The sequence below is a fragment of the Apodemus sylvaticus genome, chromosome 2 (genome assembly GCF_947179515.1).
Source record: "Apodemus sylvaticus chromosome 2, mApoSyl1.1, whole genome shotgun sequence".
In the NCBI taxonomy this organism is placed as follows: domain Eukaryota; kingdom Metazoa; phylum Chordata; class Mammalia; order Rodentia; family Muridae; genus Apodemus; species Apodemus sylvaticus.
In genome coordinates, this window is record NC_067473.1 from 118,835,447 (window position 1) to 118,849,985 (window position 14,539).

Genomic DNA, 14,539 nt, shown 5'->3' on the forward strand with positions numbered 1-14,539 from the left:
CTCTGATGTTTCTGGTTCTGTGATTCTGTGAGGTTGTTTCTTGGTCTGTTTTATGGAGAACATAAAAATGTCACTTTTTCAAAGAGCCATTTCTCTTTCCTAACGGGTCTTCATCCCATCCCAGGAGCTTGCCTGGCGGACCTCTTCTGTTGAGCCCAGTGCTCAGGCTTTTCCTAGTAGGAGGCATCACCCTTTCAGTAATCACACTTCAGCTGATTCATTTGGGAACTTAACCAGCATAAAAGCACTTGAGAGGAAGACACAATCATACACGCACGAACGCATTTTATATTAAAAGACCTGCAACTTAAATTTTTGTTGTTGTTGTTGTTTTTCGAGACAGGGTTTCTCTGTGTAGCCCCGGCTGTCCTGGAACTCACTCTGTAGACCAGGCTGGCCTTGAACTCAGAAATCTGCCTGCCTCTGCCTCCCAAGTGCTGGGATTAAAGGCGTGCGCTACCACTGCCTGGCATGCAACTTAAATTTGACCTGTCCATAAGGTCACCCTGACAGTTTATTGAGGGAAATAAGGGGAAAGTTAAAAAAAAAAAGTCTCAAAGGTATCTACTTCTAGATACTTTGTAGCAAATGTAGATATTGTCTAGAGGAACCAGAAACTTGGTGGGTGGTCTAGTGTAAAGGGCTTGTCTCAGTTTGTTCAAAGGGTAGTGTTCAGTCTACTACCGGTCTGCCTTGTACACTTGGTGCCCATTGTCCTGCTACAGCAGTGCTGAGCTGGCAGCCCCTCTCACCCAGCAGCAAGGTCTAGTCTAGCTTTGCAGCTGAGGTGCTAAGTGTTCCGGGGCTCCATTGAGGTCAGATGTAAAATATAGTTCATTGCTTTTAAGTATGCATCTTAAGGGATTTTAACATACAGTCACACAACCATCATCACCACAGTCTAAATTGAGACTATTTCCATCACCTCCTGAAGAAACCTCCAGCCACTGATGGTGCCTCCCAGCCCCATCCTTAGCCCGGGCAGCCACTAAACTATAGACTTCTGTAGGCCTACTGTTGGGACACCTCACAGAAATGGAGCAATAGAGCATGCTTTCCTGGGTGCCTTCCACCTGGTGCTGGGTTTTAACTCTTTAATTAATTTAGAATACAGCTCCAGTTTCCCCCACTACAACTGCAGAGTAACAGCTCTGTTTGAAGTTTAGCCTTGAGAGATGTATCTAAAAGATACTGTTTTAGAATGTCAGTAGCCAAGGGCATGGGTCTTGGGAGCCCAGGGAAGCAGCAGGCCTATGCATGCCAGTCTGCTCGTGTACCTACAGGCAGGTCCTGAACACCGGCATTTGACTCAGAGCCCAGGAGGGTCCTAGCTTGTGTCTCAAATTCAGTTTTATGTATCTGTGATTGTGTCTCAGTGCTGTTTAGGAGATGAGGAAACGAGGCTCTAGAATCATGAGCCTGTTAGAAAACCAGCCTGGTAAGTGAGTACTGGCAATTTCTATGATAGAAAGGTCCAGGGCTGATAGAGGGCAGGAGAGGAATATAGGACAGGTGAACAGGGAGGGACAATAGGACTGTGGGTTCTATGGTCAGCACCATCCATATAAAGGCAGCCAGAGCCACCCTTTGGAACCCTGTCTCCGAGCCTTTATGGCCTCTGAAGCTAAGGAAGGTAAGAGATAGCCTGGTAACCTGTGCCTGGCTTGTGGGTTCACTTGCCTCCTCCTCTGCTGGACTCTTCACCCTTATCCTATCTGACATGGTCCCCACTGGTGGATGCCCTCTGGGTATCCTATAGAGAGGCTCCTATAGAGAAGCACTTGATAGCATGCTAGAAGAAAGTCAAATATGCCTTGCAGTTCTGAGTCACCCTTGTTTTCATTTCAGCTGGACCCCAGTATTTTTGAAAGTTTGCAGAAAGAACGAGTAGAGGCTGGAGATGTGATTTACATTGAAGCAAATAGTGGAGCTGTGAAGGTAATGTCCTTCTTGGGACAAAGCACTATGTCTGATTTGTGAGTCACGGGAAGACCTGGGTGCTGGAGGAGGGTGGGCACTGCCCGGTGCCATGCCACGGGAAGGGCAGAGTTATCCCTCTGCGAATTATAAAGTTTCTTTTCCTTATCTTCATTCTTTAACCTTCTCATCATGAAAACAGTCTGTTCGAAATACTAAGACCTGTTTAGAGGGAGAACAGGGTGAGAGACCAAAACAACTTTAGTCATTTTCAAATTGAAATGTGCAGTGTATTTAATCTTCCTTTATCTCTCTGGTATTTTCTTCCCAAGATATATGCATGTGGGAAGGAATGCGGCGTTAGCTGGCATTCTTTCCGTATCTGATTCCCAGTGTCCTGTACAGTGGTGCTCACTGTTTAATGGATGAGCATAATACTTGAGATCAAGCAGTAAATCACCCACCTACAAAAGAGTCTGAGCAGCTCCCGCTGTCTCCAGTTAATCTGCTGGATTTGCCCTTTATCGGAATTGCGTACAGTTACGGGTGTTGGGGGGACTCTGGAGAAAGTATCGGGTGTCTCTAACCTGCCGATAGCTTCCTTCTCTTGGCAGAGGACAGTGGGCACACTGGGGTTGGGCACACCGGGGGTTGTCAGGGAGGCTGTCGTCGCTAGGCTGCAGTTGGGAAGCAAATCTCTATCTCACTGAGCTCTCTGCCATTTGGGGACTGGGCAGTGAAAACCCACACAGCATTCATGTCTTTCTGTCTACAGAGGCAAGGCAGGTGTGACACCTATGCCACAGAGTTTGACCTTGAAGCTGAAGAGTACGTCCCTCTGCCAAAGGGGGACGTGCACAAGAAGAAGGAGATCATCCAGGATGTGACCTTGCATGACCTGGATGTGGCTAATGCACGGCCTCAGGTACTGGTGCTGCTGTGGGGGCACACTCAGGCAGCACACTCGCCTTTGTCTCTGCTCGGAAGCTCTGGGGATGAATCGGCACGGTCTTGCTGCCACTTTGGAGGCAGGAGCGCCTTTTCTCTCTGTGATGTTTAGCAATTAACATGGGCATGAGCCACGCAGGCCTCCTTTGTTCCCATTCTAGTGCACCAGTCACAGATGATTTCCTGGCCCATTTCTTCTCCCAGCCAAGCCTCCCACCCTGAGCTAGCCTAGCCAGCTTCCTTCCTGGCTTCTCTCCAGCAGTGACGCGTGCCTGCATGCTCTGGGCAGTGCTGACAGGAGGGCATGAGTGCTGTATGATTCCTCACGGGGTTTCTGAAAGCCCAGCACAACTGCGGCCTCCCTCCACTCAGCAGAGCCTCACCACCTTTAGCTTCGAGCTAAAGACCCAGGTCTGCAACTCTGGAGGAACAGGAGATACTTAGACCTTGACTGATAACTGTGGGAAAGGGGTCTCCCATGAGCACAGTTCTGAGGAGTGTGAGTCAGTGCACCACGGTGCCCATGTTCCTTACTGGTTCCTTTCCGGCTGCATTTGTCTTCGTCCTCCCTAGGCCGCCTCTACAGCAGCAGTGGAGAATGGGCCCCTTGAGGCTTTGTTGACAAGATTGTTGACATCAGTCTTAGACCAGCAAGTGCCTTCAGGAGGTAGATGTCTGTCTCCAAACTGACCCCAGAAGCCTCTGCTTTAGGCTGAGTGTGGGGTCAGCAGCACATCAACAGTTGTGTGGGGACAGAGCATCAGCGAGCAGCTTCCTAGAAGGAGGGGCCTTCCAGGAAGATGCCACAGACTGCCAGAGCTTTGGGTCATAGCTTTGGTCCTTTGTAGATAGTCCAGAAGTAACGAATTTTAAAAGATATGGTGGGAGAAGAGGTCACCCTGTTCACTCTACTCCCAATGGAAAGAGTTTCATTCCTAGAGGTCTGGAGCCTGTACAAGTTCCTCTGTGTTTAGAGCTTATCAAGGAAGCTGGGCATGATGCCCCACGCCTTAATCCCAGCAGTCAGGAGGTGGAGGCAGGTGAATTCCTAAGTTCAAGGCTGCCTGGTCTACAGAGCAACTTCCAGGACACCCTGGGCTACACAGAGAAACCTTGCCTCAAAAAAATGTACTTACATACGTACGTACGTACGTACATACATACATACATGAAAATAGAAGCTTGTGCTTCCCAGGGGACTTAGTTGGCATCTCTAAGTGAGTTGACATTGGGGACCAATAGGAAGCAGGGAATTAGGTTTGGTAGCCTCCTTACACAGCTGGTCATTCAGTCTTCTTTGACTGACTGCGTCTTCTCTTTCCCAGGGTGGGCAAGATATTCTGTCTATGATGGGCCAGTTGATGAAGCCAAAAAAGACAGAGATCACAGGTAAGCTGGTGATCTGCCTTTCCCCAGAGCCTACAGTGGGGCAGGACCCTGAGTGCCAAACTTAGTGGCCCTGTGTGCACCTCTGAGCAATCCTGTGGGGATGGTGTCTTCCCTTCTCTGAGATGATAGCTTAAGACCTGTCATCCGTGCTCTGTTTAGACAGCTAGTAGTGTGCTCTCTGGCCGTGGGCACCTAGAGTTTCTGGTCTTCTGGGGTCGTAGGGATGTTGTGAAGAGGAGTAAACTCTGCTGCCCTGGCACTACCACCTTCTTCCTCCACTCCGCTCCTCTGTGGCCTTTACACTCTTCTTTTCCCGCCTCTGTGTTATCGTTTCCTAGCAACCTGTAGGTAGCTTGGTGACCTTAAAATGTGAGTGAAACACTGTGATCTTGGAGGTCTCAGCCAGAGGAGCAGCTGAGACGGTTCTTCCAGACCCCAGGAGCAGTTGTGTCTGGATTTTTGCCTGGCTTTGTGTGGCTAATGAGACAGGGTTTCACTGTTTAGTCTGGGATCACCTTGAATGCTGCATCTCCTGCCTCAGCCTTCCTAGTGCTGGGGTCACAGGCGTGTGTGCTGCACGCAGCAGCAACTGCTGTCATCTTTCCCGAGTTGCTCTTTGTTCCCAGGCAGTTCTTGCTGGTAGATTTGGTGGATGAGGTAGCAACTCCAGCAAATACATTCTTATTTGTGACCAGACCCTACTGCTGCTGGCCAAGACTGGGCTGTGACGCTTGGCGGGTGGCCTATATGGCTGTGGAGAATGCCTGCTTGGGCCTGAAACCACCTTCCTGTCTGGAGGGGACTGAGACTGCATGTGATTGAAGGCTAATTAACCTAAGCATTGTCATACTGGACCACTAGACAGGGTCATTCACAGAGCACAAAACAGGAAGATTTGCATATGAAAACTCCTGTCGTCCCAGGCTCCCAAATCTGCTAGACTTTGAGTTCTAGTGGGAGCTGGACCATCAGGTTGGGAGGATGAGCTAGTCAGGCAGGGTGGGGCGTGTGAGGAGGTCGAGGCCTTCCTGTGCACAACCCACTTGGGGTTAGCCAAACAACTTTAGGGAAAGCTGCCAGTTCTGTAGCCTTTAGGTGTGTTTGTTCCTGTTTCAGATGATGTAACTGAAGCTGGAGTGGGGCCAGGGCCTGCTGGGGCCTCACAGTTGGGGAAACAGACTGCAGGGGTGGGTTTCGGTGGAAGTTGGAGCTAAGAGCCGGAGCTGTTTGCTGGTGCTGACCCTGCCATCTCACATCTAGATAAACTGCGAGGGGAGATCAACAAGGTGGTGAACAAATACATTGACCAGGGCGTTGCGGAGCTGGTCCCTGGAGTGCTCTTTGTCGATGAGGTCCACATGCTGGATATCGAGTGCTTTACCTACCTGCACCGAGCCCTGGAGTCCTCCATCGCTCCCATTGTCATCTTTGCATCAAACCGAGGCAACTGTGTCATCAGGTAGGGCCCCACACCCGCCACAAGGCTTCCCACCCACCTTCTGAGCGAGTGTTCTCCTTGGTTCACTATCCTGCGTGCCGTGAGGCAGATGGAGAAGAAGCAGGGTTGTGTCTCAGTGTTGTTCTGATGAAGAGGGTCTTCCCAGGGGTCTTTAGTGGGGTGTCATGCTAGCTATCTTCTGTCTCCTGTGGAGAGATAATTGCTAGCTTCAGTTCAGGTGAGGGAACTGAATGGGGTAACTGGGCCCAGTTCTTCCCAACCCAGACCTTTCTGTGATAGTGGGTTACCTTGCTGGCCCTCCTCCCTCAAGCCCCCGGGAGAAGCTCAGTAGAGCCCTGGATAGTGGGTATTCATACAGTCTCTTCCATGTTAGTACAGCCCCAAAGCTGGAGTGGAGGGGTTTTCCAGACGCCATTTTTTCCTAAATGAGCTGCTGAGAATTTACCAGCTTTGGTCTGAGTTCCATGTCAGGTTCAAATGTGCAGTTTTAGTGCCCTAGAAGTTTTCTGTGGTTCTATGGGACAGTCAGGGCTGGTCTCTGCAGTGCTGGGATGTGAAGGGCTTCTTTTCAAGCCCACAGCAGTTCCAAGGGACAGTGATGCCCTGGGGTTTTGTGATTTGCAGTAGTCACTGGAGACACTATGGTTCTATGGCCCATGAGTGTTCAGGACAATCAAAGCTGCCCAGACTACTGGCTTGCCTTTCCATTGATGGTGGCCACATAGAATGCCACTGGCCTTCTTGGAGAGACTTAGTCTACTTAAGATTGTCCACACTGGGTGCTGTGTGGACCCTGGGGAGGAAGGAGTCTGCTGTTTGCTCTGAACGTAGTGTATCACAACAGTAGCCTCCCACAACAGTAGCCTCTGTCAGCTGTGTCCCCTCCCCACTTGTAGTTGGGATATGTGTGTGATTGAAGTGTAGATGGTGGCATTGTGTGTTCTGGCAGCCTGTGACGCCATCTGGATACAAGCATTATCATAGGTGTGTCCTGGAGTCTTGGAGGAAGCTGCTGTGCCCGGTCCAGGCCAGCTGCCGGAGAGGATCAGGGCCCTGGTCGTGTCTGGAGGCCGCATGTGGGTCCTGGCTCAGGAAGCCTGGCACCTGTGGCTCTGCTGGAGACTTGATTTTTTGCACAGCATCATGGTGCCCCCTGCTGGGAGCTCTGCCAACAGAACTAACCTAAACCAGCGGGTGCCAGCAGAGGCTGGCAGCTCTTGGACCCCATTGCCAGGGCTGTCTCAGGAGGAAGGAGCCCTTGATCCCAGCCTGCTTGTGAGAACCAAGCCCTAGCCAGCTGCATGAACTCTACAGAGGGGTTGGGTGCTGATGCCAGCTCCTTCATGCTGCCACCATCTACGGTGGGATGGTGGGGCATGGTGGAGCCCACTCTTCAGGACCACACTGCTGCTCCCACTGACGTAGGAAAGCAAGGCCTGGGCTCTCACCAGGCAGGCCTGTGGCTTGGGTTTGGAAGAAGCCTGGGCTACAGAGGGCACTGGTATGGTCAAGACAGAACTTTGGGAGTATCTACACAGTGTGACAGCCTGTCTCCCTGGAGGAGCTGACCACCGCTTGTACCATCTACATCATATCTGACACCCAGGCGCTGAGAAGTCACACTGTTGAGGGCTTTCTTCCTGTCAGGTTTCTAGAGCTCTCTGTCTGAACCACCTACGGAGTGGTGGCAGGACACCCTGCCACCCAAGGACAGATGAGGCTATCTTCCAGTGGTAGACTGCAATCCACAAGTACTGCCACTTAGTGTGCTGTAAAGCCCACATGATCTCTGAACCCAGCTGCGCCGTGAATGGGAGTAGGTATAAAGTGCTGCATGGTGTGGTGTGGGGCTGGCCTCGGGACACCAGGCTCCCTGGGTTGAAGGTTGGTAGGACTAAAGATGACCTTGGACGTCTAAGCTTCCTGCTTCCCAAGTACAGATTACAGATGTGCCCAGTTTTCATTTTGGTTGTTTGCCTTTTTTACTCTTGAGTCATAAATTACTATGTACATCAATAATGTTTGAACATTATATGAATGTATTTGAGTATTTTCTACCATTCGTTGGGTAATCTTATCAATTTTTTGGCAGTTTTTTTGACACAAGTTTTAAATTTTTCTTCAGAACTCTAATTTTTGGGGTAGATGGTCAGCTCAGTAGAGTGTTTACCTTGCGTGTACAAGGCCTTGGTCTTCAGCCCTTCCCCCCAGTAACAAGTTCCAGGCTACCTTGAAGTCCAGTCTGCCTGCTTTGAACTTAGTTCTTACAGAAGACGGGCTGTCTAACCTGAGACCAGTGTCCACAGAATCCACTAACAACAAGGCTGCGATGAGGTGTGTCCCCTCTGGTCCTGGATGAGGTGGGTCCCCTGTTCATGGTCGGGATTTAGGGAGCTGCCACTGAGCGGGAACTGTGCACTCTTCTCATCTCGGATGGGAGTCCGTAAACGGTCCTACAAACGTGTTTTCCAGAAGAATCTTTATTCTTCAGATTCATAGCTTGAATGACTAAGTAGTGCTTGGCAGTCCTTAGTAACTTCTGAGTGGGCTTTTGGTTTACGTTTTAGCTTTATGAACTCACCTGTGAGAAAGCTCATTACCCCATCTGTAAGTTCCGTTCTTTTGGGGCTGGGGACTTCATTTCTCATGTACCTTTCCAGGGAATTTCTTGTGTTTTATCATGTTTAAATCAAAGATAATTTATAATGAGGCTGTGGAATTTTGAATATTTTTGAGTTTAGACTATTTCAACACAGCAGATTTCAGATATTAAGATGTCCTCAGAATTCTTGCCTCTCCCTACCCTCCCCCCAACAAACTTTAAGAAGAATTGAAAGGAAATTCAGTAACAAAAATTTAAACATCATTTTTAAACTTTTTTTTTTTTACAAGAAGATGGTAGCTATTCTAAGTACTGTGATTTGAATCCTGATAACACTTATTTTACAATTCTCTCTTATTATTTAAAAAAAAAGTGAGCCGGGTGGTGGGGGCGCACGCCTGCAATCCCAGTACTCTGGGAGGCAGAGGCAGAGGCAGGCGGATTTCTGAGTTCAAGGCTAGCCTGGTCTACAAAGTGAGTTCCAGGACTATACAGAGAAACCCTGTCTCAAAAAAACCAAATCAAAAAAAAAAAAAAGTGTTACTGGTCTCAGATTCTTGTATAGCTTAATGGTAACCTTGACCTCCTGATTTTCCTGAGGCCTGTCAGTAGTACAGGCTGGTCCTCCACACCCAGTCTCACACGGTGCTAGGGACCAAACCTAGAGTGCCACACTTGATAGGGAGGTAGGCAGCTCTGCTGAGCGCGCTCCGTCACATTTGCCATTTTAACCATTTTTAACTGTAAAAAACAATCACTACTTTCTGTATTTCCAAAACTGTTTTTAAAGATATATTCATTTTTATCTTATGTGTATAAAGATGCATGTATGCATGTCTATGCACCACAGGCATGCATGAATCTGTGGAGGCCAGAAGGCATTCGACCCCCTGAGACTGGGGTTATGGACAGCTGTGAGCCACCGTGTGGGTGCTGGGAAAGCCAGATAACAGGTCCTCTTCAAAAGCAGCCTGTGCTCTTAGCACAGGGCTGTCCTCCAGCGCCTGTTTCCAGAACCTTTTCTTCACCTCAAAACCAGGTTTCCTGGCTTGCAGTCTGTCATCCATTGGCCTCTGTGTCTGGTTGTTTATTACTGTGTTTCAAGTTTATCTTGCTATACAATTTACTTTCATTTACTTTTATAAATATACACTGATACTCACCTGTATGGAAAGAATTTCAAAATCAACTTTTGACTTTTGTTCTTGCTTGCTTGGATCTTTCTTCCTCTTCCTTTTTTGTCTGTGTGCACAAGCTCACACATGCTCCTGCGGCCGCACACGTGTGGGGTCTCTCTGACCTGAACTCAGACTATTAGGTTGGTAAGCACTTTGCCTTCTGGACCATGTCGCCAGCCCTGAAACCAAATATTTTGATATTAACAATTAAATTCAAATGGCATGCATCGCTCTCTGTTATTCTAATCAGTTGTGTTATTTTTTTACAGTTGTGCCGGCTTTTAGGGAGACTGCTGGCCACCTGGGTTAGGATGGCCTGGTGCAGAGGCCCACAGTCGCTCAGCATCCATTGCTGTGGCTGGGCTGGCTGTAGGGCGCCGGCGTCTGCCCAGCGTGTGTCCCATCAGGCGGCTGGCACAGGCCTGGCAGGTTGGCAGGCCTCCTCTCCTGGCTGTTGACTAGGGCTTGGCTAGGGGTTGAAAAGAAAAACAAAGGATGTAATTGGACAGTTTTCAGGAAGAAAGCATGAATGTGAGGGAACACATTTGTGCCTCATTAGTGACCACAGAAATGCAACTCAATCAAGGTGTTCCCTTTTCTCTTTTTCTAAATTATTAAAGCAGCAAATATTTAGGAATTTAAATGCTAGGTGCTGGCTGTGGTGCTGAGATTGGTCACTCATGTAGCTGTCTGTGCTGGCACAGTCATCCAAGCAACTGATCTCTGGGATGGCCAAGCCTGGTGATAGCTTTAGAGGAGATAAGTCAAGTAGAAATTATGCCTGATTATTAGGACTGAAGCAACAGACAAAACAGAAAAATGTATACATTAACGGTATAATTATAAAACACTCATTGAAGGCTTGGCAAATAGATGGGTCTGTTTGGTTTTGGGTTTGGTGCGTCCCCTTCCCACACTGGCGTCATAAAGCTGTTGCCCAGGGCTGCCTGGCCCTGACTCAGGGATGCTACCTGCTTGTTCTGTGTGTGCTTCCACTCCTGTGTCTGATGTCCAAGACGGAAGAGTCCCGTGGGTGATGGAGTGACTTTGACCCTTGCAGGGGTACTGAGGACATCACCTCTCCACATGGCATTCCATTGGACCTGCTGGACCGGGTGATGATCATCAGGACCATGCTGTATACACCACAGGAGATGAAGCAGGTGAGCTCCTGGATCCCGCCCTCTTCCCCCCCTCCTTCCCCTCCTCCTTCGACCCACTCTGACTACTTGGCTAGCTCGCTATTCTGTGCAAGTCAGTGTCCTGAGGCTCTGAACGATGGGCTCTTCTGAGTGGACATTCAGATGGGTTCGAGCCTGTGCTCCCTCCCTGTGGGTCTGGCCCATCTGCTCCTTATGAGCTTGAGGAAAGGGAGGAAAGAAAACATGGGCTTAGTGGCCACTGGATGCCATCAGCCTGAAGAGAGGAGCAAGTAAGTATGATTAGTTGCTTGGTGTGGTAATGCACACCTGCGATTCCAGCACTCAGGAGACTGAGGCAGGAGGATCACAGGTTTTAGGCATAGTGAGATCCTGACTCAAAAGGAAACAAACAAGCAAACACAGCATTCTGGTCCAGCACCACAGAGACGTGACTGGGCGAAGCTTGCCTGTATTGCCAGCTTGAGGAAGGGAGGTGGGGGTCTTCCTCAGCCACACAGTGCTCCCGATGTCTCTAAAATAGGCCAGAGCAATCATCGGAGCACTACCTCAGCTGTTACAAACAGGCAGCTCATGAATAAGATCTTTAATCATTTAATAAGCCGTAGGGACAGTTCTGAGGTGTCGGCACTGGTGGCACCCTACATACACACGTTTTAAGTTGAGCTTGTCTGTGTAAAACCTGCCCTGGCTCCAGCAAAAGCCTGAGGGGACCCCTATTTTAGAGACATCGGGAGCATATATGCCTGTCATGATGTCAGGCGGGCAGGCCAGGATCCAGCACGGCAGGAGGTGATGCTCTGCTCACCCCCCCTCAGCCAAGCTCTGGCCTTCAGTGTTTGTATCTCTGTGGAGCTGGCAGCACTGCGGTAACCTAGGACCCTGTGCATGCTGAGCACGCTCTGCATACCCCAGTCTCTCTTGGAGTTCCCAGAGACTCTTCAACAGCCCTTTTTACTGTTGGCTTGATGTCTTCCTAGTCAGCTATGGGTCACAGGTCCTTGAGTCATGTAGCTGGCTGATGGGGGGAGGGGGCGTCTTCCCTAGCTTTCTCTCCACTACCCTTGCACCTATCTGCTGTCTGCCTTAGCCCCTCTGCTGTTGACCGTTGGCTGAGCCCATGTAGACGCTCCTGCCCTTGAGGAGGATGGAGATGAGTGTGTGGCCTCTGCAGTGTTTGGGAAATGCTTGAGCCAATTAAGAGTTCCCCCCAATTGTGCTCTTGCAGCCTTTCTAGATAAAAGCAGCACCAGCAGTGCTGGCCCGGACTGGCCACCTCTCCGGAGTGTGTGCTGCCTGCTGGCCTTAGCTCCAGGCTGCTCACAAGGGCAGGCTGACTCCTGACCCCTGCAGAGTCCTGACTTGTCAGACTCAGCATCTCACACTTCCACTGCACTCTCCTTCTCCGGAGCCTGGTGCTAGGACTCAGTGTCTTCCAGCCCGTGCCTCTACCCTGACTGTTTTTACAGCTTTAATTTAAACGACGGCTTCTTGATATCTTGTTTACGAAGCTGCCAGAGTGAAAAATTCCTGTATTATATGAGGCTCGAAGTCCTCGAGTTATCTCAGCCCTGCAACACACAACATCATTATCCCGCTGGCCCTTATCACTCAGTGCTGCCGCGCCCGTGGGACCCTGTGCCACCGCTGCATTGTCTCACCGCCTGCTGGTCGCCCCTCCAGCCTCACCAGGATACTCAGTGCAACAAGCATTAGGCTCTCGATAGATTAGATATCTCAGCGATAGTAGGAGGGCTGGTAAATCTTTAAAAGTAACTTTTTTGATTTATTTAACCATCGTATTTATCAAGCAAACAAAAATTTCTTCTCTTGCTTGAGTGTCACAGGCGCTGGTGCCCAAGCTGCCAGGAGAGGTTGGAACCTCGAGGTTCCCAGGCGAGGCTAGGAGTGGCTCTAATTCTCTGAAACAGTGGAAGGGAGGGCCAGAGGCAGCTGTGAGCTGCCCTGGGTGTGGGGCACCCTGGAGTCAGATGATCCTAGCCCTGGCTGTGGTGACATCATTCAGATGGGCTGTGGTTGGGCATGTTTCCCCAGTGCTGGTGACCATCAGTAGGTCAGACACTGGACACAGTTGAGAACACTTAACCATGTTTTTTTCTCCAAAGATCATTAAGATTCGAGCCCAGACAGAAGGCATCAACATCAGCGAGGAAGCACTGAACCACCTTGGGGAGATTGGCACCAAGACCACTCTAAGGTGAGCCAAGTGTGCCCAGCTGGAGCCCTTTCACTGTGGCAAGAGCTTTCTGGCACCTGGTCCAGAGTGCCGAGGATCTAGAAATGAATTTTCGAATTCCATCTCCAGCAGACCCCGTGCAGGAGGCTTGCCCCCATCACCCTCACACTGGGTTGGTTGCTCCAGGGATCTGGCAGCAGCCGCCCAGGGCATCAGTGCATGAGCAGTGTTCTCTTGGCTGTTCTTCCTGGACTCAGAGGCTGTTCTTCCAGTCGGAGAAATAGTTCCTCAGACCCTAACCCTCCCTGCATTGCTTGAATCTATGACTCTTGTCCCTGAAGTAAAGGGAGAATGGTCAGCTGCTGGAGCTTTCGGTGATTGGGTTTTCATGTCTTGGACCTGCATAGGCTTCCGGTTGCCTGTGTTGATTTCTCTGCTTGTTAAAAGTCCCCATCTGAGTTGGCACTGTGCACATTTCCCAGGCATGTGTGCTCTGATGTGTTTGTGTGTCAGCCAAAGTGCAAATGGGAGAGGAGCACTGTGTCATCTGCCCTCTCGCTGGCGGCCGCGCTCCGCTGTGATGGGCAGGAAGTTCTCTGCTGTTCTTGCCCTGAGTTCACTGGAGCAGGCAGGCGGCCCAGCCCTGCCAGCGATGCGCCTCCTGACTTGGGGCTCCCTTCAGTGGCCTTACGTTCAGTGATGTGCTGTCTGCTGTAGGTATTCAGTGCAGCTGCTGACCCCAGCTAACCTGCTGGCGAAGATCAACGGGAAGGACAGCATTGAGAAGGAGCACGTGGAGGAAATCAGCGAGCTCTTCTACGACGCCAAGTCCTCTGCTAAGATTCTGGCTGACCAGCAGGACAAGTACATGAAGTGATGGTGGGTTTGGAGGTGCCCCTGAGGACAGACCCACACGGACAGTCTAGCCTCGAGCATGCTTGCAGTGTTACAGTTTCTTTGTAAATTATCAGTCCTCCATGGTGGCTGGAAGGAACCCTTCCCCACCTAGCTTGTTTTCTAATAAAACTGAATAGTTTATTTTGATGAGACTTGGTTTTTAGGTTTTTATTTTTTGCTTGTGTCTGTGAGTGTGCACACATACACACTTGCAGGTACCTGTGGAGACCAGAGGACAGCGTCAGAGCTCCTCAGGCTGTAGTTACTGTGTAAGGTTCTTGGTTCTGTCCCCAACACAAAACAAGGTGCCAGATACACAAGAACTGCAGAACTGGTTTAGATTTCTAATTGCTGCACTCAGTGCAGGGAGGTGCCGTACCACAGCCTCCTGCAGCAGGCATTCAGCAGTGAGAGTCAGAGCAGGAGCAGGATGCTACGACTCATCCTCCTAGGCTCTTGGCTGTGAGATAGATACTCAGACATCCCGAGTTCTGTAACCTGGGCAGTTACAGACTGTTGAGCATTCTGACCCATGCATGCCCTTGGTAGGCTTTGCTAAGTATTTTTCTTGTGATTAGCCTGGGGTGTAGGTCTATAGCCCATCTTGACAGGTGCTTTGATTAGGACACCTCTGTGATCCTCGGCCCCTGGCCAAGGCTGCCGTGTCTGAGACTGTTCATACTCCCGTGTTCTGTGCTAGGAGCTTTTGTATGAAGTTGCTCTGTGCTAACCACACTTAAGGTTAAAAGCTGTGCATATTCCAGGGCTGCCTGCGACCTGTGGTCGGGAAGT

At 50.0% G+C, this 14,539-nt stretch overlaps 1 protein-coding gene across 1 annotated transcript in view; it reads left to right on the plus strand.

Annotated features, from left to right (window-relative positions):
- The window catches only part of Ruvbl1 (RuvB like AAA ATPase 1), a 30,267-nt gene extending 16,368 nt beyond the window's left edge, over window positions 1–13,899 (plus strand). Inside the window, exons 5-11 of the mRNA XM_052174282.1 lie at window positions 1,849–1,938; window positions 2,693–2,842; window positions 4,191–4,254; window positions 5,515–5,713; window positions 10,554–10,656; window positions 12,780–12,871; window positions 13,568–13,899. Coding sequence (XP_052030242.1) covers window positions 1,849–1,938; window positions 2,693–2,842; window positions 4,191–4,254; window positions 5,515–5,713; window positions 10,554–10,656; window positions 12,780–12,871; window positions 13,568–13,727 — 858 coding nt within the window. The 3' untranslated portion in view covers window positions 13,728–13,899. The remainder of the gene's footprint in view (window positions 1–1,848; window positions 1,939–2,692; window positions 2,843–4,190; window positions 4,255–5,514; window positions 5,714–10,553; window positions 10,657–12,779; window positions 12,872–13,567) is intronic.
- The last annotated feature ends 640 nt before the right edge of the window (window positions 13,900–14,539 follow it).